Source organism: Alexandromys fortis, unplaced genomic scaffold (assembly GCF_014885135.2).
Source record: "Alexandromys fortis isolate MF-2015 unplaced genomic scaffold, M_Fortis_MF-2015_v1.1 scaffold_254, whole genome shotgun sequence".
Lineage (NCBI taxonomy): Eukaryota > Metazoa > Chordata > Mammalia > Rodentia > Cricetidae > Alexandromys > Alexandromys fortis.
Genome location: NW_026068130.1, coordinates 995,169 through 1,017,242, shown reverse-complemented (window position 1 = coordinate 1,017,242; position 22,074 = coordinate 995,169). Strand labels below are relative to the sequence as shown.

General features: G+C 53.1%; 1 protein-coding gene across 9 annotated transcripts in view; it reads left to right on the top strand.

Moving 5' to 3' along the window:
* Positions 1-22,074, top strand: part of Crocc2 (ciliary rootlet coiled-coil, rootletin family member 2) — a 66,749-nt gene that overhangs the window by 42,137 nt on the left and 2,538 nt on the right. For 4 of the 9 annotated variants that reach the window (XM_050126006.1, XM_050125999.1, XM_050126005.1 and 1 more), the window contains 10 exons: positions 3,003-3,220; positions 3,772-3,931; positions 4,259-4,426; positions 5,625-5,982; positions 6,128-6,363; positions 7,229-7,349; positions 7,991-8,124; positions 15,617-15,712; positions 16,573-16,734; positions 19,338-19,469. In XM_050126006.1, coding sequence (XP_049981963.1) covers positions 3,003-3,220; positions 3,772-3,931; positions 4,259-4,426; positions 5,625-5,982; positions 6,128-6,363; positions 7,229-7,349; positions 7,991-8,124; positions 15,617-15,712; positions 16,573-16,734; positions 19,338-19,469 — 1,785 coding nt within the window. Of the gene's footprint in view, positions 1-3,002; positions 3,221-3,771; positions 3,932-4,258; positions 4,427-5,624; positions 5,983-6,127; positions 6,364-7,228; positions 7,350-7,990; positions 8,125-15,616; positions 15,713-16,572; positions 16,735-19,337; positions 19,470-22,074 lie in introns of those variants that run through there. The other 5 variants (XM_050126003.1, XM_050126002.1, XM_050126004.1 and 2 more) reach the window with 5 other exon arrangements.

The window sequence follows — 22,074 nt, the reverse complement described above, 5'->3', positions numbered from 1 at the left end:
CATGGGCTCCAGGGTCTCTTCAGCCTAACCTTCACCTCTACACAGTTCAGAGACCAGGAGTCAGAAACAGGGAGCTGTCATTGTACAGTGGCTTCCAAAGCCTGCCTGAGGGACCACTGTGACACAGGGGTGGGAGATGCTATCTAAACATCTGTCCACCTAACGAGCCATGGGGAGCCTGTACAAGAGGCGTGGTGCTGGGGAGGCATGAAGCTGAGTTTAGAATATGCAGGGCAGAGAGGCAGAAGTGGGATGGTGGTGGGATTTTTCAGGGACAATCATGGGCCCTAATGCTCACACAGAGGCTCTGGGAGTCACATGATCACAACAGGATGGGGGACAGTCTTGGGCGGGGCCAGAAGAGGCCAGGGCTAGGCCAGGCAGGGGCCCAGCAGGCCGGCGGCGGATGGAAAGGTGTTTCTGAGGAGTTCTGACAGGACTTGGGGGCTCCTGGGAGAGGCAAGGGCAGGAGGGTATGTGGATTGAGGATGGAGGGGGGTCAGCCAGAACCCAGGTGGGGCCTGTGGGGACAAAGCGGCCTCACAGCTTCTGGGCTGTGTGCCAAGGCTGGCAGGCAGGGCAGCTGGCCTGGTGTGGTGAGGAGAGGGGCTCTCCCTCCCCAAGTACACCCCAAGGGGCCGGCCAAGAGCCCGGGAGAGGAAGAGAGCATGACTGAACATGACGGGCTGTTTATATTGGCCCCAAAGAGAACGGGCTCCTTCCAACAGATTTCAAAGCCTAGGCCTGGTCAGCGACCACATGGAGAAGCAAAGTGTAATTTCAAAACTGTGGGCAGAAAGAGGAGGATCGAGGGGAGGGGGGCTCTTTGTTCTGGTCAGATAAAGGATATGAACCTCACAGCAAAGTCAAGTTTTCAGTAAGGAAGCCCCCCATAAAGTGATAAGGAGTGACGGGAGTCTGAAAAGGTGGGGGGACTGAGTGGAAAAGAGCAATGATTGCAGAAAGGTGTCCGGGGGTCAGGTTGATTCAGAATTCCCCCACTTTCAACTGCGGGAACTTGCATGTTCTCACAGACCTTCTTGGGGTTCACACACATGTAAATATGCACACAGACATGGAAGCCTACATGTTAATAACCTCCCATTTGTATGCACATATGTGCACATCTCGTGAAACCTAAGACAGCACACATCTATGAACGCAGATACACGCTGGTATGTGCACACTAAGCAATGTGCATAGACACACCTAAGGCATTCACACGCACTTGCAGGGCTCGCATACGAAAGCACAGATCTCGAGGAGCATATACATGTGCATGTAGATGAAGAGCAAACACACATGCATACTTAGAAGCACACCCATCATACATGTGTAAACATACGTCTATATGCATGCACACATATCCTTTGGGTGTGCACAAAGCACACATGAATACCCTCATTCATGCATGCATGCATGAATGCACACGCAGGCTACCCCGCTGTCACCTCTCCCCTGCTTGCCTTGCTGCCCTTCTCCCTGCAGAGCTCTGGAGTTGCCTCCCTGCAGGAAATTTCAAAAGAGACTGTTTATACAACTTCTAGTAAAGAAATAATTATTATAATCACATTAAGCGATTTGGCTGTAAAATTCCTGCAAAAGGGATGGCTGTCCTCAAGAGGCGGTGGGTGGGGGTGCTGGACAGCGGGGGAGGAGGCGTCCTGGCAGCAGGGGGGCCCTTCCCCCATTTGTTTTGCTTATTTTCATCTCCCCTACTCCGGGAAATGAGTGCAGCTCCTTTTATGATGGACAGGCCCTCTCCCTGGTCCTTGACCTTCTGGGTGGATTCTGCTGAGCTCAGCGGAAAATGCTCTGCACGGTTGTGGCTCCCACATGTGGGGGGTGGGTGGGGAGCAGTGGGGAGGCCCTGGCCCTTCCCAAAAACAGAACAACAATAACAGCGGGCGTACTCTGGAGCCGGGCCGGCCGGGGGCCTGGACAATGTCCCGTGAAAACAGCTCGCAGAGAGGGGTTTGCTTTTGGCAAACCAGCAACTCAACATCACTGAGTTCTTGTGGCTTCCTCTCTCAACATGTCCCTGCTGGCTTCCTCCACCTCCTCCCCAGGGACACTTGAGAGCCAGGATGGAGCCTTCTCTGAGGCTTCTGGTCAGACTTGTAGGTTGGGACTGGGAGGCCTCAGCAAGTCCCTATCCCATAGCCTGGGAGTTAAGAGTGGACTGGCCCTTCTCTGGACCCTTCCATATAGAACCTGGTGCCCAGAGATGCTTTATGCCCAAGGGCAGGAAACCAGGATTTAGTACCCCTGCAGTGTGAAAGCCCTATCCTCAATTCCGGAATGATGGGGTCATCCTCTGGGCCATGGGCCAGCCAGCAGGAGATGGGAACTTACACTGTGACCCCTTGCCTTCCCTGAGTCAGTTCACAGAGGTAGTAAGTGGCCTCCCTTATGTTTGAGGGTATCCATACCCCTGCCTTGGAGACTCCTATGGTGCTTATGGCCTCCTGCTTCAGCAATGGAGCAGCCTGGCCTGAGAAGCCCAGAGTCTGCTGGAGAATTCGAAGAGCTCAGGTGTCTGAGCTCTCCCTCCCCTCCCCTGTCTCCCTCACTATTAAGAGGCTGGAGAGGGTGGCTGAGCTCACGACTATGTAGTTGCTTGTGCTAAGCGTCCGGCTGCTGACCCACTACCTGTATAGGTATCAAAAGGGAGGAGCAGGCCCTGGGTTAGCAGGTAAAAAGATCTATCAGTAGTCAAAGCTATGTGTAAACAAAACTATGCCCCAGGAAGGCCCTGCTGAACCCCAGTCCACATCTCATCATTCTACAGAGTGAACATAGCATGGAGCCAGCTCCAGGAACAGTCAGGGCGAAAGCTATCTGGGCCTTGTACCCCAGGGACCTGCTTTCTCTTGCAAATGCTGGGTGACTCGGGGGTATCCAGCTAGAGTCAGAATCCTGTATCCTCTCTGGTCCCTGGAGCAGCTGCCTGTACACCCACGGGTCCCCAAACTGGTCACTAGAGCACATTTCTCCCATAGTCTGAGGGGCTACAGGCCCAGCTGAACATGGCCCATGAGCGACTGTCTGAACTGCGCCAAGAGCTTCAGGACAATGAAGCGAGTTGTGAGGGGCTCCGCAGGGAGGCCTTGGAGGCCCGCAGGGCACTGGACGATGAGGCTCAAGAGAAGGACGTGCTGCAGCACTCCAACACCAAGCTGCGGGCCACCATCCACAGGGCTGAGCAAGAGAAGGCCAGGTACGGACAGGGTATGACGGGTACCCTATATAGTAGTCATGGGAAGAGCCTACAGCCCTGCTATTCAGCCAGGCCATAGTGAGAGAGTGCAGGGCAGGGGTAACCTGTGAGCTGGGTCAGAAAAACAGTGAAAGCAACCTTCAGGTACCCAGATTAAAATGCCTACAGATGCTAGTCTATTCGGGGGAGGCTAAGGACCAAGCCAACCTGTTCCTGTCCTCAAGGAGTTCCCGTTCAGCAAACTTAACAGGTGAGGGAACTGGAGTTCTTATGAGTGGCTCAGGAGACTGGGCCGGACAAGGGGTCTTTGGGGGGTTGATAGAGAGGTAAAAGAGGGTGGGGCTAAAGAGGAGCTGAGAAGTGAAAGTGGACAGGGGTGCACTTCTTGGTACTAAGACTTGGATAGACTCTGAGTCAAGGGTAACAGGAGCCCTCCAGAGGTCAGGTCTTAAGGCAGCGCATAGGGCACACACAAAGAATAGCATCTCCCTGGGGAGGGTCTGTCTGACGAGCTCTGGGCCCAGTGTCCAGCCAGCCTGTGGCCTGCTTAGTTTAAAGCGGTCCAAGGAGGAGCAGGAGCAAAAGCTGCTGGTGCTTCAGGAGGCCCAAGCAGCAGCTCAGAAGGACACCTGCGAGCTAAGGACCAGGCTGCAAGAGTTGGAACAGGCACAGGCGGATACCCGCCGGAAACTCCAGGAGCGCCACAGACAGGTGAGGGGACCTCCACCCAACCAGGCTGCCCCAGGTCCTCCTCCCCTGTCCCTGTCTCATAGCCATAGAGTGACACTGGCCATAGCTACTCCCCTAGGAAGAGCTATAACCAACACACAGCTGCTTCTCACCCTCCCCAGTCAGCACCCCCAAAGAGGAGCCCCACGTGTATGTCTGCAGAGTAGGAGAGGTTAGATCCCAAGCCCTCTGACCTGAACTGAGGCCCCTCGAATGTGGACAGCTCCTAAACGGAGACCATGTGACAAGAGGCAGGGGCTATGGGGGCTGCTGGGTTCCTGACCCCTCAGCACCGCCCCTACATCCTAGACAAGGACACTGGAAGCTGAGAACCTGAGGAAGAGGAAGGAGGTGAACGAGCTGCGGGCCCAAGTCTCTCAGGATGCACAGCAGCGACGGAAGAACCTGCAGGAGGCACTGGAGCTGCAGAGGCAGGTAGCTGAGGCCCAGGCTGCCCGTGACGGTGCCCAGAATGAGGTAGGAAGGCTTTTTGCCCCTCTTAGGGGGACCACCGAGCTCTGATACAAACGGGAACTGAGACAAGGTCCATGGGGAAACCTGTGGGGGAGGCAGGAGGCAATGAGAGGGATTGGTGGAAAGAGGCCTGATGTCCATTCCCGTCTCCATCCGCTGTCCCCGGGACAACCTGACCATGTGCAGCAAGGGGCGGGCAAAAGGGATCTGAGGGCAAGGGGTTTGGTTATGCTGTAACCCATTTATTTCCCCGGATTTGATTTAGGAAAGAGCCGAGTCTTGCCCAGGTGCTAGGCAGAGTCCTGGGCAGGAGCCATGTAGGGAGGCCTCAGGACACGGAGTTAATGCCTAGACCTTGCCTGCCCACATCACATATGCCCAACCCTTGCACACACACCCCTGCACCCTGGACTCACACAGCCCCTAGGCCAGCTCCCAAGACACTGTCTAACCACAGCCCAGGACTGTAGTTCAGTGTACTAAAGGCACCACATGCCTCCAGGGACAGAGGGGCCTTTCTGAGCCCAGCAGTCCCCAGCTTCCGTACCCGAACTGCATGCCTGGCCATCCTGAACACCAGTCATGCCTAGAATGTGGGGGCTTAGCTCCCAAGCTCAGGCGACCCAGTATGACCTCAGCCCCACACCTCCTTCTGTGAATAGGGCCATTGTTAGGATGCAGTCACCCAGAAAGGGACATGAGGCCAGGCTCCCCTTGCTGGCTCAGGGGAAGGGGCAAGCTGCCTTTCCTTCTTCCCCACGCCTGTGCATTCCTAGCTCGTGCATGCGTGAGTATGTGGAGCACAGGTATTGTCCCATGGCAAGAAACATAACAAAGCATGCTTTGGTCATGACTGGGCTCTGAAGCAGCCGGTGAAGAAGAGTGGCTGAGGTGGGTCCCTAGCAGGAGAGGGCAGCCAGTCTGTGGTCCTAGCTAGCTGCAGTTTTGCAGACAGCTGCCAGCAGAACTCTGCTGCTGACAGATACACCATGATGCTGAGGCGGCAGTTCTAACCTGGCTTGGGTTACCCACCTGCTAAACACTAGGAGACAGAGCTAGGGCGCCTTCTAGCTAAAACCTGTCTTGAAATGATGCTTCAAGGGGTATGCAGAAGGGGTTTTCCTCCTGGCCTGGCTGAGCCATTGACTCAACCAGCCTAGATATCGGATCCTACATCTGAGTCCCAACGTCCTTCCTACAGGTTCTAGGGCTACAGCAGAAGTTGGCCGAAGTCGAGGCAGCAGGGGAGGCCCGAGCAAAGCAGCTGGAGGGACATCTCTGTGAGAGCCAGAGGGCTGAGCAGACCCTGCGGGCTGAGCTGCGCAAACTCACCAGGAGGCTACGACAGGCCAGCAGCCAGGCGGACAGCCTCCAGGGCAGCCTGGACAATGCCTGTAGCCGGGTCCACATCCTGGAGCAGGAGCTGGCCCAGGCTGAGGGTGCCAGGCACAATGCAGAGGCCCAGCTGGGCCGACTGTGCTCCACACTCCGCAGTGGCCTAGGGCTCTGGAGCCAAAGCCGCGTGGCCTCTCCAGAGAGGTCCCATTCTCCCACAACAGGTCAGTGATTTCGGCTCTGTTCTGTTCCCAACCTGAGTACCCCAACCTCTCCCTGGGCCTCACAACCCACATAATAAGGAGGCCAGATGAGTCCCAACAATTTTAGGAGTCTTGCTTACCATAGCTTTGCTCCCATCTCCTACAGGCAGGATATCTATGTGTCTGTTGCTACCCACATTCCCCGGGCTCTCGCCTCCTGCAGGCAGCTCCCAGACTCGCCCTGGACGGCAAAGGGACAGTCCCCCTACTAGATCCTACTCTCCATCCCGATGGCCCTCACCTGTACCTGGAGACCCCGACTCACAGATAATAGATGTGGCCTCTGTCAGGGATGCCCTGAGGGACTTGGTGCAAAAGCTTCAAGAAGCCCAGCAGGAGCGGGTAAAAGGGATTCGGGTCTGCCACACCCATATGGGCATATACTCTCAGGGACTCTGGGAGGCAGGGAGGAGTTTTATCACTCACTGAAGACCGCTGTCTATGTGTCTTTCCATTTCTGGGCCTGCTGAGATGCTGGGAAACACTCTGTGGTCAGTTTTTAGACTGCCCTGTGGTGACAAACACCAGGAATACCACCACCTCTCAGATCCAACTGCCTCACATGGCACAGGGTCACTCTGTCCTTCAGGGTAGGCAGCAAAAAGTGCCCTGGAGCTCACATTGCTGAAGCTTCTAGAGTCTGAGGACACACTGCAGTACACACCTGGGCAGAACACCTGAGGGTTCCCCATGGTCTCTCACATGGAGGCATTCCCCCCTCCTAGTAACCAATGCCCCTGGTGCCAGGACTCCACCAGGGACACAGTGGCTGTCCCCTTATGACTTCCTTGGTAACAGATGAGCTTGGGACAGACCATAATCACAGAGACCACAGGGGTTGTCTACCTTTTCTCTGTGGGCTCCCCCTTCCCACAGCGCTAGATCTGGGGGCAAGTTTCTCAGCTCTAATCCTTAGCCTACTGCTCCAGCCTTCTATGGCCACCCCTGGAAGCTCTCCCACTTTATATCCATGACCCCAAATCTAGGCTCCTCAGGCTCTGCCCAAAGCCAGCCTTTATGCCTTCCAATGCTAGTGTGTAAGCTCAGCCATCCACCATAGCTGGCTTCCCTGCAGCTTGTGGTTTCACAACTCTGTTCCATATGATCAGAAGATGCCTGCCTGGCCACCCAGCTCACTAGTAAATATTTTGTCCCCTCCCTCTTGCCTGCCAGAACTCACCCTGCTGAGTTCTTTCTTTCTGCCTAGGACAACTCTTGCATCCAGGTGGCCAGTTTGAGCAGCCGCTTGAGAGAGGCAGAGAGCGAGCTCATCCACCTACAGAGCCGTGTGGAGCAGCTACAGAGGGACCTAGCAGATGCAGCGGAAGGTGGATCTCTCCTTCCTATAAGGGGGCTCTTCCATGGCCACTTTTAGTGTATGGTCTCAGGAGGGCTCTGGGGTAGGCCTGGGACTGTACCCAGTCCCCAGGATGACTCGATACCACCTTTCTCAGTAATGACTTCCTATTAGAGGGTGGACTCCAGAGACCTCTGGGACCTGCTGAATCTCACCATCCCCCCCCCCATACTTCCACCTCAGGCCAGCTGCAACTGTGCCCTCCTCTACTTGGCACCCTCCCTTCCAGAAAGTCACATGACTCCCCTTGTCACCTCCTCAGAGAGGCCCTTTGCTGGGGCTCCCCCCACTATTTTAAACTTACTGCCCCCATTAAAAAGGCGGTAGGTGGTACGTGGGGGAGTGGCAGCCCAGAGCCCAAGAAGGAAGAAGGGAAGGGTGATGGGTAGAGAAAGCAAGACAGATACAGGGAGCAGTGACCCAGGCCCGGGGACCACTCTTAGCACCCCGGCTGAGAAGGGGAACCTCTCCCATCCCTGCACCCAGGTGACCCTTGCTCAAGTCACTGAATCTACTTACGGTCTTTGAGCTGGGAAGGGGCAGTACCGAGTGGCAGTTACCCCATGGATCTGCCAAGCTTGGGAGCCTCAAGCCACACTGCTTTGCCCCCAGGCCAACGCAGGGCAGAGAGTGCACTGCATGGCGCCCAGGCAACTCAGGTCCTGCAGAAGGAGGCACTCCAGAGGCTGGAAGCAGAGCATCTGGCAAGGACACGAGCTGCAAGCCAGGAGAGGCGGAGGATGCAGGTAAGACTCCTGGGACGTTGCTACAGACAAACCAGATGGTCATCAGAATGTGGGTCTTGGGCCCATCCCCAGTGCAGTTACCTTTGAGGTGGTCCTAGACCTTATTGCACAGATTGGCGAAACTGAGGTCTTCTGGTGGGGGCAGAACTAGGACTGGATTCCTGCCTTCCAGGTCCACCCATTTATCTGAGGTCCCACAAGCGGGCACAAAGAGGTCCTGCTTGGCTCTGAGATCCTCATGGGGCCCTTGGCTGTTGCTCCTGGCCTGCTTTTTATTCTGCAACACTCAGACACAGAAGGGTTTGCTTGGGACTCAAGTACATTTTCCTATACTGGGTACTGTGCTATGGGTAGCTGCTGGAGTTTCCATTTTAGTTGAGGATATGGGGCCTAGAAACCCTAGAGACGGAGCAGTCAAGCCATAGATCAGGACCTGTCTCTGGCCTCCCTCCGCCCACTCAGTCAAGGGATTCTACCATGGACTACAGGTGAAGGGATGCAGAAAATGCTGGGCCTCCCCTTGTCAGGGGCGGGACTCTAGAGCTCAGCTGAGGCCTTCCCAAATGTTCTGGACAGACCCAGATGTGTAGGGAAGAACACACCCAGCTGGAAGGCCTCCACCTAGTATCGGGAAAACGGGATCCCCTGGGCCGATTGCCAGAAGGATAAAGTTGGCAACCATGGGTGGGAATGGGGGAACTCAGTAAAAACTGCAGGTCACTTGTCCCCAAGTATCCCTCCAGAGAGGGAGTGGCAAGTGAATAATAGCCTTTCGACATCATGGGTTCACAGGCTTCTAAGTTTCAACCGAAGAAGCAACTACTAGGCCAGACTGGTCACCAGCCTCACTCAGGCCTACACTCCCTCTCTCCACACGGGGATCATGGGGGGGGGGGTGTCTAGCCACCCTCAGGGGACTTCTGCACAGAGCAGTCAGGTGGGCAGGGGCCTCCCTCAGCCTATAAGGAGGGAGACAGAAAGCAGAAGAGAGAGCCTCTCCTGCCTCCAGGAGCAGCTTCCTCATCTGCCCAGGAGGTTTCAGAAAGACCCCTCTAGGCACAGCTGCTGTGCAGTGTGTGTGTGTGTGTGTAGCATGTTCCTCCTAATATAGCCCCACATCGATGGATGGGGACAATGGCCTTGGTTGCAGTTAAATGGCTTAGATAAGCAGTGACAGGATTGGTGTACTCGGGAGATGAGGGATCAGAGAAGTCAGGGTTGGTTGGCCTGCTGAGCTAGGTCAGGTTTATTTTACATGTATGTTCACTTGTGTGTGTTTTCTCCAAGCAGAGCTGAAAATAGCTTATAGCTTTTGGGTTATCCACTTGGAAGGGGGCTTTTTAAATCTTTACAAAGTTACAAAGACTGATATTCTGCCAATGTGATGTCTCTCCTGAATTCCCCAGGCCAAGAGAAGGGTGTTGATGTCTACTATGACTTTTTTGTCACTATTTTTTAAAGATTTATTTATTTAATGCATAATGAATGTTTGTCTGCATATGTATCTGCACACCGGAAGAGGGCATCGGATCCCATAGGACTACAGTTGCAAATGGTTCTAAGCTTCCTCGTGGGTGCTGGGAATTGAACCCAGGCGCTCTATAAGAGCAGCTACTGGTTCTTAACTGCTGAGCCATCTGTCCAGCTCCTCTTTTTGTCACTATCAACTGTTTCTGTGGATCTTCAGCACAGACTCAATGGCTTGCTCCTCTTAAGGCTGTGTCCCACACCAGCACACAGAGCAGAACGGCCTCGGTTCCGGTTGAGTGCTGTGTCCTCAGTCCTACCTGACCAAGGCTGACGGGGCCCCCTTTGTACTATCTGCCCAGCTAAGCTTCCGCACTTTTGTCCTTTATGTTCATTCCCAGCTGTTTCCATCCATCCTTGCCTTTTCAGGGGTTTACCCCCCTGACAAGTGTCGCGTGATGACACTTTTTTTCCTCGGAGACGCAGTTTTTCCTCGGAGTGCGTCCGTGCTCACTTCTCTGAGCTTTCTTCTTATCCACAAGAAGGAAGTTCATTCTTTGTTTTCCCATCTTCTTCCAGCCTCAGTTCTCAGGTCTTTCCCTAGGGTTGTCTCAAGGGTGATCATCGCTGGTTGTGGTTGGGGGTCCTCCCACTGCCGGGCAATGTCCTGTGAATCTTTGGCTCCTTATACTCTTTCTGCCTGTGTCTTGGTACCGAGGATCTGTCTGTCTGTCCTCTAGAGTAACCTTGGGTGGCTGCCTACCACCACATCCCACACTTGTGTTTTGAGCTCCCACATCCTTTTCTGCTGCAGACCCAAGCTTTCTAGTCACTACAGCCTGCACTTGGCCAGCAGCTTCCCGGGTCTTTGCAGCTCGTGACCATGAGCTCATGATCTAAATTCCCTCGTGCAGGAAGCCCACTCCCTGAGACAGCGCTGGCACACAGGACCTCTCCAGGGGAGAGCTGGCAGAATCCCCACCAAAGGCCCTGGAGAAGGCCCTCCCTGCTTTTTAGGCCAAGTCCAGCTCCTTGCCATTCTAAGACTGAGGTTCTGGACCTGGACCAAGTACCACTTAGCTTCCAGGGCTTGGACTCCCAACCTTGGGTTGACTCACAGAAGGGTAGTGTGAACTAGGCAACTCAGGATGGTTCCTGCTCCTCTTCTGATCCCAGCTCAAAGCTCCTGTGTGACAGGATGGAGCTGAGCAGCAAGCTACCCCATCCACAAATGTGTAGACTTCACACCCCCTACCTAGTGCCTTGCTAGGCGACCTCATAGATCTCAGCACGGCGGGGTGATGCAAGGGTCCCTCGGAACCTGACTGGTATGTGGTTACAATGGACCACTCCAGATGACGTCACTGGTGAGGAAGCACCATGTGACCCTGTTCTCCTGGGAGGGAGCTGCTTTCTCTTAGACTTCAGGTTTCTTGCTCTCTGAGCAGCATCTCAGGTGCTTTTTAAAGATGTAACTGACACTTTGCAGATTTTTTCTTATTAGGGCTCTCTCCAAGGTAGAAGCCAGAAGGCTCACTTGTCTTTAAAATCCAAATATGTTGCCAAGTCTGGGTGTGGTGGTGAATCTATCACTCCAGAGGCAGAGGCAGAAGGATTGCCACAAGTTCAAAGGCAGCCTGCTTCATATAACAAGAAAGCTCCAAGCCAGGCAAGGCTGTGTGAATTACCAAAATGTTGGCTTGCTACAGCCCCTCTTATCTCCTTTGCCTGTCTGCTGTGAGCCTTCTCCACCAGGAGAGCTGAATCCCCTGCCTTCTGCTCACATCCTTCCCTCTTCAGAAACATCTCAGCCAGGACTGTATCCCCAGCCACTCCAGATGCTGATGCAGGAAAATTGAAAGTTCAAAGGCATTGATCTAAAACATTGAGGGAGTTCAAGGACAGCATGGGCAACACAGTAAAATCCTGAGTCCAGGTAAATGGCTGAGGATATGGCTCAGTAGTAGAGCCTTTGTCTAGCGTGTACAAGGCCCTAGGCTCAATCTCCAGTACAAGAATAGACCAAACAACAAACATAACCCTTTTCTTTATCACTCGCTTTTCAGTGCTTCGTCCTAAACTCAGGTCTCCTGATCCTGGGTCCTAAGTTAGACTCCTGGCCCCTGACCCCCACTTCTCCTTCCTATCACCATTCCCCCAAATCCAGAACTTGGGTCATCAGTCTTCCCTGTACCCTGGGCTGTGACTGGCATTTTTCTGCTCGTTGGAACTCTGGCTCCTGCCCCACCTCACCTTAAAAACAATACTCATTTTAGTGAGAGGGCCTCATAGCTAACCACTCTGAACACCACTCTTCCAGATTTTGTTTTTAACTTTGCCTATCTGTGAAGAGCGGACCTCTGCTATTGTTGGAAATCAGAGTGGGGGCAGAACCAGAGGGAAGTCACTGACTCCATCCTGACATCTTAGGCTGAAGGGAAAGGCAGAGAAAGGTTCCAGCGTCCCCCCTGGTGAAGGAAACCCTGATGGCCTGCATCAGAGTAGTGTCTCCCCCTTCCAAAGATCCTCCATCCTGGGAACAAAGAGACAAAGGCCTGCTTCCCCAGCGACTCTGTTATAGAGGTGCCCTCTGCTTCAAGCTTGCCAGGGTGGGGTCCTGAGGGGGACAGGGGACCACCTCATCTACACGAGCCAGGTTACCTGGGATTGGGAGATCTCCCCTTGGGGCCTCCCACCCTCAAGGTGCAGGGGCAGCTCTGTGTCTCTCTGTTCTCCCCTGTCCATAGTCACCTCTCGATTCAATGAAGCATTCACTTTGCTTTTATAGCAGAACATATCAACATTATACCATCTTTTTCCCATAACCTAGAAAAGTACCATTTGTTCCTGGCCAGCTGGAGACCTGGGGGCATGGCTACCCTTATGGCTTCCTCGTGCCGCCCCCCTTGCCACAGCTGGGTAGTTGCCGGCCCCCACAGGGCTGGCCTAGTGCCCTCCTGGTTCTGCCAAACCTAGGGCATATTCCAAAGCAAGCCCTGAATTTTCTACAACTTCTTTCACTTTCAGGGACTGACCCCCCCTCCCCCGACCACCACTTGGTTCACATAAGCCAATGTGTTTGTCAAGTAAAAGTTAATTAAAAACATATTTTTCTAATTAAATGGTAGGCTGTGCTATGCAAACAGTACAACTCTTGTTTGAGAGCAACTCCTTCCCGTTGCCAGGGCTACTCCAGGACCAGCAGAACAACAGGGCACACAGGGCTGCCCTGAGAATCTAGATGAACAACAAGGCACACATGGCTATCCTGGGACCCAAGAGAAAAAAATGGGACACAAAGGTTATTCAGGGGACCCAGCAGAATGGCAGACACAGAGGACTGTCCTAGGGACCCAGCAGAATGACAGGACACATAGGACTACCCCCAGGGAGCCATGTATGTCCAGCCATGTATGTCCAGCCATGTCTGCAGCATGAGGACATGCATCCATCCAACACCAGGACACATGCATCTGGATAAGATTTCGAGCAGAGGAACCAAGAATTGCCGCCCCCACCCCATGCACATTCCTCATACCCCAGGGGAGAGGCCACTGATGTTCTCTGTGGCACCAGGTCACAGCCCCATAGTCCCAGCGGCGCCTGAAGAGTCCTTGGACTCCTGCCCAGGCCTCCCCTGTGGCAAGCACACCCTGAACAACTCCACTGGCATTACACAGCCCACTGCGCGCTCGCTCGCTCTCTCTCTCTCTCTCTCTCTCTCTCTCTCTCTCTCTCTCTCTCTCTCTCTCTCTCTCTCTCCTGCCAGCATATGGAAGCCTCAGGACCAAGCTCTGGGTTCCAGTCCGGAGGCACCTGGCCTGCCTTGGAGGCGCACGTTTGCCGGGGCTTACACGGCAGACATGAGGCTACGGTTGCTGTCAAATGTTTGCAGCTGTAATCCTTTAGTGATGTCACATTTGTTTGGATTTATCTGTGCTAAGAATATTTCATGCTATAAAAAGAATTGTTGCACTACCTGCCCTTGTCTATCAATGGAGGGATAGAAACCGCACGGGAATCAGCTTTTCAAGACAGGGTACCTACTCCACCCTACAGCTCCTGCTGTGCACGCTAATCTCCATTCCGGGCCAGTCTTTGTCTCTGCCACTTTTTGGATCGGCGTGTCATTTGGGAGTTAGGCATGCCAAGAACCTGTATATACATCTGCTCAACACCTCCAACCTCAGATGGCTTACACACAGGTGCAAATATGTTACATGAATGCCTACCTGTGCACAATGGTTTACTGGGTGGAGGTGTGGCTGGACCCATACACCCCGCTGTCCCTAACCATTGCATTGCTAGTCTGTTATTCTTAATCTGCCTTCCTCAAAGTCTGTCTTTTCAAATATTCAACTTTTATCTCTTCTCTTGTTTGCATCTCATCTATGCATTTCAACTCTTATCAACTCTTTATTATATTGGGGGGTCTTTTTTTTTTTTTTGCTGTTTTCTACTTTGTGAATGTGGAATGCGTGACCAGTTGGTGTTTGAGCTTCTTCAGTTTCCCCTAGCTGTGATTTGATCTGTGCCCTGCAGTAGTTTCTGTTTGTTTGTCTGGTTGGTAGGTTTTATTTTTATTTTTTTAGAGTCACGTAGCCCAGGCTAGCCTCAGTACCTAACTAAGGGTGACTTTGAACTTCTAATTTTCCTGCCTCCATCTCCCTAGTACTTCCTTTACAGGAAAACACCATCGTGCCTGGTTGGTGTTAGGGATCAAACGTGGCACTTCATGCATGTTAGGCACACTCTCTACCAGCTGAGCTGGGCCTCCCTTGTGCACATGCTCCCTAGAGGGGCTGGGCTCTGGTGCAGCAGAAGAGGGCTTGCTTGAATCAGTTTCATGTGGGTCTTTATGTCTGTGTGGGCTTGATGGCTGTTTGTTGGTTGGGTACTTTTCGTTTGGTTTTGTCAGTTTACAAGGTAGATGATATCTGAGATATGCTAACAAAATTTTGGAGGAGAATATTAAAACCATGGTGGCCAGCGTGATGGGATAGGTGAATGAGCACAGAGTAGACAGGGGTGTGTCTGTGACCTCAGCTCTGAGCAGGGGGCAGGTGGAGCCCTGAACACACTAATCAATCAGCTTAGTGGGATAAAGGAGCTCTCGGTTCAGTAAGATGCCCTGTCTCAAAAATTGAGGAGGAGCTGGAAAAATGGGTTGGGGGTTAAAAGCACTTGCTTCCTTTGCGGAGAACCCGAGTATATACACGATTCACAGCAACCACATGGTGATTCCATAACTCTAGTTCTAGGGAATCCAATCAAACAAAGCTCATTTCTGACCTTCTCAGGCACCGGGCATGCGTGCAGTACACACGTGTACATGCAGGCAAATACTCTCACACATAAAACAAAAATAAATTAAAAAAACTAAGGTGGAGAATAATCATGGACGATGTACAACATCCTTCTAGCTTCCCCATGTATAGGGATAAGCACCTACACACATGTACACAAGCCTTATGAACACATACATACACGCCCCTCAACTCCCCATCAGTTGGGGCCCAAGGAACAGGTTTAGGGTGCTTGATAGCCTGTTCTGTCCTTTTTTAAAAAAGAGATTTATTTGTTATATGTACAGTGCTCTGTCTGCATGTATGCCTGCATGCCAGAAGAGGGCCTCAGATCTCATTGTAGGTTGTCATGAGCTACCATATGGTTGCTGGGAACCGAACTCAGTACCTCTGAGCCATCTCTCCAGCCCCTGTTCTGTCCTTCCTAATGAAGCCAAAGAAAATCTAAAGAGTCCTCCATCCCTTTGCTGTTGCACCATCCACTGACCAGTTAAAGCACAGCACATTGTCCTCAACCATGTCCTTGGCTCTCCAGCAGACGCCATGACGCTCAGGTTCTCTCTCTCTCTCTCTCTCTCTCTCTCTCTCTCTCTCTCTCTCTCTCTCTCTCTCTCTNGCTCTCCAGCAGACGCCATGACGCTCAGGCTCTCTCTCTCTCTCTCTCTCTCTCTCTCTCTCTCTCTCTCTCTCTCTCTCTCTCTCTCTCTCTCTCTTCCTAGGAGCAAGTAGACACCCTGCGCCAGGCCCTGGAAGAGAGCAGCAGGCACAGTCAGAGCCTTACAGAGATGGGGAGGCAGCTGGAGCCCTTGAAGCAGGTAAGGGACCCCAGGAGGAGGGCTCCCAGGAGGAAAGGGTCTATCTGTCACCAAGAGGCAATGAACCTGCTCACTGTGGCAAGACGCTGCATCTGAATACCTAAAATGTTCTTCAGTATAAAAGGAGGCCTAGAGGAGGTGGTGGCCCACGCCTTTAATCCCAGCACTCCTGAGGCAGGGGCAGGTGTATCTCTGTGTGTTCGAGGCCAGCTTGGTCTACAGAGCAAGTGCCAGGACAGGCTCCAAAGCTATACAGAGAAACCCTGTCTCGAAAAAACACAAAAAAATACATTTAAAGGGAGTGGCATTATTAGGAGGTGTGACCTTGTTGGATCCCGTGTGGTCTTGGTGGAGGAAGTGTGTCACTGTGGAGGCTGGCTTTGAGGTCTCATATATGTTCAAGCAATGCCCAGTGAGTCAGATCACTTCCTGTTGCCTGAGGGATCAAGATGTAAGACCCCCTCAGGCCATTCTTCAGCACCATGTCTATCCACACGCCACTTTGCTTCCCACCTAGAAAATAATGGACTAAACTTCTGAACTGTAAGGAAGCCACCACAATTAAATGTTTTCATTAAGAAAAAAAAAAAAGGAAGCCTAGGCAGATGCCAGAGGCAAGTGTGAAGTCGTGCAGTGACCCAGAAACATCCAATTCCCAGATGACAGGCAGGAAAGCCGGTTGGAAGGACATCACAGGGAGTGAGAGGACTGACTTTTTTGCTCTACAGTAGGCACCTCCAGAGGGAGGGGTTATTAGCAGGTTTGGGGGAAAACAATAAGCTGAGCCCAAGACCGTCCTCAGACAGACTGCCTGGCTCCAAGAGGCCAAGGATCCTCATCCCTGGCCCACGCACATGCAGCTTCTCTCCACCCAGGTGCTCCTGCAGAGTCGCAGGGAACGGGAAGCTGCAACGACCCAGCGGGCAGAGAGGCGAGCCCTACGGGAGCAAACCACTTCCCTGCGCACCGAACGGGCCCGCCTACAGGGGGAGCTCGCGGCGCTGCGCACGCGCCTCATACAGGTATTGGTTTTGAGGAGGAAAAGATTCCTAGAGATGGAGGGAAGGGCTGCAAGAAGTGGGGGGAGATCTGCGGATGCCGGGGAAAGGAAAGATTGGTCCAGCAGGCTTCAGTGTCTGCATTTGGCCTGGCAATGGTGCCAAGTTCAGAGCCGGACCCAAAGCTTCCAAGCACCTTGTAGAGACCTCTGGTGGTGGCAACGCACCCATCTTGATTGTCGTTGAGGGAGGTGAAACACCCTCCTTGGACCACCCCTGACTTTGTGGCCAGCTCTGCCCCCAAAATGAGCTACCTCCTGGGTCCCTGGGTTCTGCTCACAGTGGAAATAGCACCCGACTTTGAGGATGCCATGTGCTGTGTCGGTTCTGCAAACCTCTCTCCATATTCATAGCCTACCCCTGCCCCCACATTTCTCATAGAGTACCACTAAGCTCGCGTAGAGCAGAGCAGACAGGCAGGCCATGAGACCGGGGCAGTGTTGATGCTGTGTAGGGCTAGGGATGGTCATTGCTCAGCGCAAGTCAGGGTACAAGACAGAATGCTGCAGCCCGGTGTCCACTGTGCTACAAAGAAGCAGGAAGGAGCAGGACACGGCCACACGGCCCATTCAAGCTAGCTTCACAGAGCACCAGGCTAGTCTGTGATCACAGAGCTCTGATACCCTCGCTGCCCTCTCCAAGACAGAAAAGGCCCAGGGAGTCAGGAGGTGATGGCATGTGGAAGACCGGAGGGGAGGACAGAATCTCCCAGGCTGGCCAGGAGGTGGTGGCCCACGCCTTTAATCCCAGCACTGGGGAGGCAGAAGCAGGTGGATCTCTGTGAGTTCGAGACCAGCCTGGTCTACAAGAGCTAGTTCCAGGACAGGAACCAAAAAGCTACAGAGAAACCCTGTCTCGAAAAAAAAAAAAAAAAAAAAATCTCCCAGGCTGGCCAAGTAGCATCAGCAACCTGATTACTCAGGGCTTTTGGGGTCTCCATTGCAAAACAGCGGAGCCAGGAATGTTTGAGTTGAGACATTGAGGGCCTCAGGCATGGGTTCCAAGGTAGGCTGCCCCTCTCAAGGCCTCTTGACTCACCCTCCACCCCAGCCTGCCCAGAGTACAGGAGCCAGCAGGGCCAGGGTATTTACAAAAGTCACCAACCAGCTTTTCCGTAAAAGGCCACCTGCCCTCCCACAAAGGGAAGGTGGCATCAGTAGGATAGAGTCACCGGAGTCTTCCTGTAGCTGCTGGAGGGAAAGATGAGCTATTCCCAGCCTGAGCCTGGGCGGGGAGTAGGATCGTGCCTTCCCGGAGGTTGCTAGGGCAAGGGGAGGTGGCACTGCCTAGGGGTAACAGAGCAAGCTATGGGCATAATGCCAGCATTGGGTCCTTGGGGCCTGAGAGGGGGAGGGCAGGAACAGCTAATTAGTTGCAGGAGGTCAGCTGTGAGGGGCCCACAAACCCATAAACCCTTTATTGGTGTCTCAGGAGGGGAAACCCGGATGTGAACATTATTTATTTTGGATTTCACTTTTCTCTTCTCTTTATAACATGCATTTCTAGCAGTGTAGCTAGATTTTTTTTTTAAAGAAACAGGGTTCCCTTTTCAGTGGAGAGAACTCTTTGTTTTTCTCAGTGCTGAAGAAAGTTTTTATTTTATTTTTTTTTTTTAGGGCTCAGACCCTGACCTTATAACCTTGCCCGTGCAAACAGCTCACTATATCCCAAGGTCCCTGAGAGTTTCGCGTGGACTCCAGGCCCCAGATGACAAGAGTGGGTTTTTCTAGCACTGGAAAGGGCGCTGCATGGCACGGAACATAACCCCAGCAGGCCAGCAGCAGGCAGGCATAGCAGTGACCACAGAGGCAGACTGGCTCTAATCCTGCCTTAGTGATGGCCAGCCTGGTGAGACTATAAAGCCAGGATCCCCTAGGTTTCCAAGAGCACCGTGCAGCCATTCCAGGCTACTGGTGTGAGTAGGTAGGCTTCTGCTGATCTCAAAGGAGAGGATTCTTCATCAGCTCTGTCTTCCTGAGGTCCCCGCTGAAAGGTGAAAGGATCCCTGACCTCCTCATGGAAAATGATTATGTCTCACAGCTAACCTCCAGGCTACTCCTCCTAGCCTGCATCCACCCTGCTGGGGGTGAGTGACTAAGAGGGCTTTGTCCCAGGATGGATGGCAGAGAGAGCTATGCCACTCTGACACAGGCTTGTTGGCACTGTGACAATGACCATAGTCAAATCCGTGGCTTTGGCTGTGCAGTTAGCAGGTCCTGTGCATTGCAAAAGGGCATAGAGGCATGTAGGGCTCAAGAAGCCTGAGGGAGTCTTGTAAGAGGTAGAGACATAGATCTTCAAATGCCACATCCCTTACCAAAGATCACTACAGGAACTTCTGCTGGTCCAAAACAGGGCAGACACTTGCCCCTTCTCCTTAATTCCTGCTGTGGCTGCAGATGCCAATAGACCTAGATAGGGGGCAGTACCGTTGCCAACTCCACCAGGAGACTTGGACTCCATCCCGGAAGCGCCCTTTACTCTCCAGAGGGAAGTCTGACCTAATATTGCACCTCTTCAAGAAAGACCCTAAATTCCACCACGGTTCTGCCTCCCTCTCCCTGCAGGCAGAGCAGGAGACCCTGAGGAAGGAGGAGGACACAGCAATGCTGGGAGCTAAGAAGGAGCTACTGCTCCAGTCTCTGAGCAGCCTACAGCAGGAAGTAGACGGGGCCCTGCGGCAGAGCCAGCAGCTGCAGGTGAGCTGAGTCAATGGCATTCTATGGTATGTAAGCTTGGGGGGGGGGTAAACCTGGGGCAGGTTCAAATGGTGCGGCCCTCAAGGGGTGGACCCACGTGTATCTCATGCCTGTGAGTGTCATCTGTGTATACAGGCACATGTACAGAAAAGGCAGCTAGACAGGTCACTGTCTGTGACAAGTGCCAAGCTGAGACTGAGAGACAACAGTGAAATCCACCAGAGACCCCTTCAGAGCTCTAGACAGAACTGGGTCAGCACTAGGGACAGTCTTTTAGGAATGGGGGGACTAGTGAGGCCCTTTGTGAGCCAGGCTGAATGGCACAAGAAACAGAATGGAGGATCAAGCATGCTTGGAGGATGGAGCCATATATGTCTTCTAAGCCCAGGGCCTGATACCAACCTGTGCTCCTTTGAGGGTTCAGTCTCCCCTTCCACCATGGGACACCCCCCATTCCAGTTGACTACCTTCAGGGAGGATGAATAATCATCAAAATTCAGTGACCTCCAAGGGAACCTGGGATGCTGTTCACACAGATTTAAGGCCCACTCCTGGGGCCTGTGGCTTGGGCTCCAGCCCAGCAAAACCCTTAGCAGGTGGCCTGGACTCAAAACCTGAGGGCTGAGTATGTATGTATGCCAGCTCCAGGTCTGTTGCTGGTTCTGGGCCAGGGCCAGCACCCCTGCCGAAAGCAGTGGGGCCAAGACAGGAAGTGCAGCCCCAAAGGTAGGGTGGGGCATCCCACTGGACCTGACCCCAGGATCCCGGCAGCCCTCAGTGCCCGTGTTCTCACTCCAGGCCCAGATGGCCAAGCTGGAACAGGCCCACACCCAGTGGCTCCGAGAGCTGGCTGCCCAGCACCAGCGGGACCTGGCAGCTGAGGCCGAGAGGCTCCACGAGGCCCAGCTGCAGGCCACACAGGCTCTAGAGTCCCGTGAGCAGATACACCAGCAGAGGGTGATGGTCCTGGAAAGGCAGGTAGGGCCAGCAGCCCCTGTCCTCTGAGCAGGGCTGCATAAGGGAAAAGGAAGGGCCTTTGCCCCCATGGCACCCCAAGGGTAACCACATGGCCTCTGTTGGGAGCCTTAATTCCTAGCGTACGCTGTATGTCTGCCCTTTTATGAGTGGCTCCATGGGTCATCCACAGATCAATGAGTGGTAGAACATGGGTTCTGGACCTCCACTGCCCTGCCCCCTGAGAGGATGATTCCAGTCAGAGGTAGCCATGACTCTGACCAGGCACGAGGGACATGCAGAGACTGCCTGTTGTGTGCAGCTAGCAGTGGTGGCCCCACACTTGTCCTTTGAGTCATGGGGAGACCATCAGCACGTGAGCAGCTTAGTAGGTTGGGAAAGTGCATCTGAGCACAGAGCCTCAGGAGTGTACATAACTGTGCACACACAAGTACATGTGTGCACAGAGCCTCAGGAGTGTACATAACTATGTGCACACAAGTACATGTGTGCACAGAGCCTCAGGAGTGTGCACACAGTGCATATACACAAGTACATGTGTTCACTGAGCCTCAGAAATGTGCACACAGTGCATATACACAAGTACATGTGTGCACTGAGCCTCAGGAGTGTACCTGCAGTGCATATACACAAGTACATGTGTTCACTGAGCCTCAGAAATGTGCACACAGTGCATATACACAAGTACATGTGTGCACTGAGCCTCAGGAGTGTACCTGCAGTGCATATACACAAGTACATGTGTTCACTGAGCCTCAGAAATGTGCACACAGTGCATATACACAAGTACATGTGTGCACTGAGCCTCAGGAGTGTGGCCACAGTGCATTCACACAAGTACATGTGTGCTGAGCCTCAGAAATGTGCACACAGTGCATATACACAAGTACATATGTGCACAGAACCTCAGGAGTGTGCATACAGTGCACTCGCACAAGTACATGTGTGCACTGAGCCTCAGGAGTGTGCACACAGTGCATTCACACAAGTACATGCGTGCTGAGCCTCAGAAATGTGCACACAGTGCATATACACACGTACATGTGTGCACAGAGCCTCAGGAGTGTGTATACAGTGCACTCACACAAGTAAATGTGTGCACAGAGCCTCAAAAGTGTGCACACAGCACACTCACACAAGTACATGTGGGCTGAGATTCAGGAGTGTGCATACAGTGCACTCACACAAATACATGTGTCACAGAATCTCGGGAGTGTGCATACAGTGCACGCACACAAGTACATGTGTGCACTGAGCCTCAGGAGTGTGCACACAGTGCACTCACACAAATACATGTGTGCACAGAACCTCGGCAGTGTGCATACAGTGCATGCAAACAAGTACATGTGTACACAGAGTCTCAAGAGTGTGCATGCAGTGCATATACACAAGTACATGTGTGCACTGAGCCTCGGGAGTGTGCACACAGTGCACTCACACAAATACATGTGTGCACAGAACCTCAGGAGTGTGCATACAGTGCACGCACACAAGTACATGTGTGTTGAGCCCTGCCACAGCCCGCAGCTGAGCTGCTGAGTCATAAGAACCTTAGAACCACTGATAGTCAAAACCCCTTATTTTATGAAAAGGAAACGGAGATACAGAGAGGCCAAGTGACGGCCCAGCA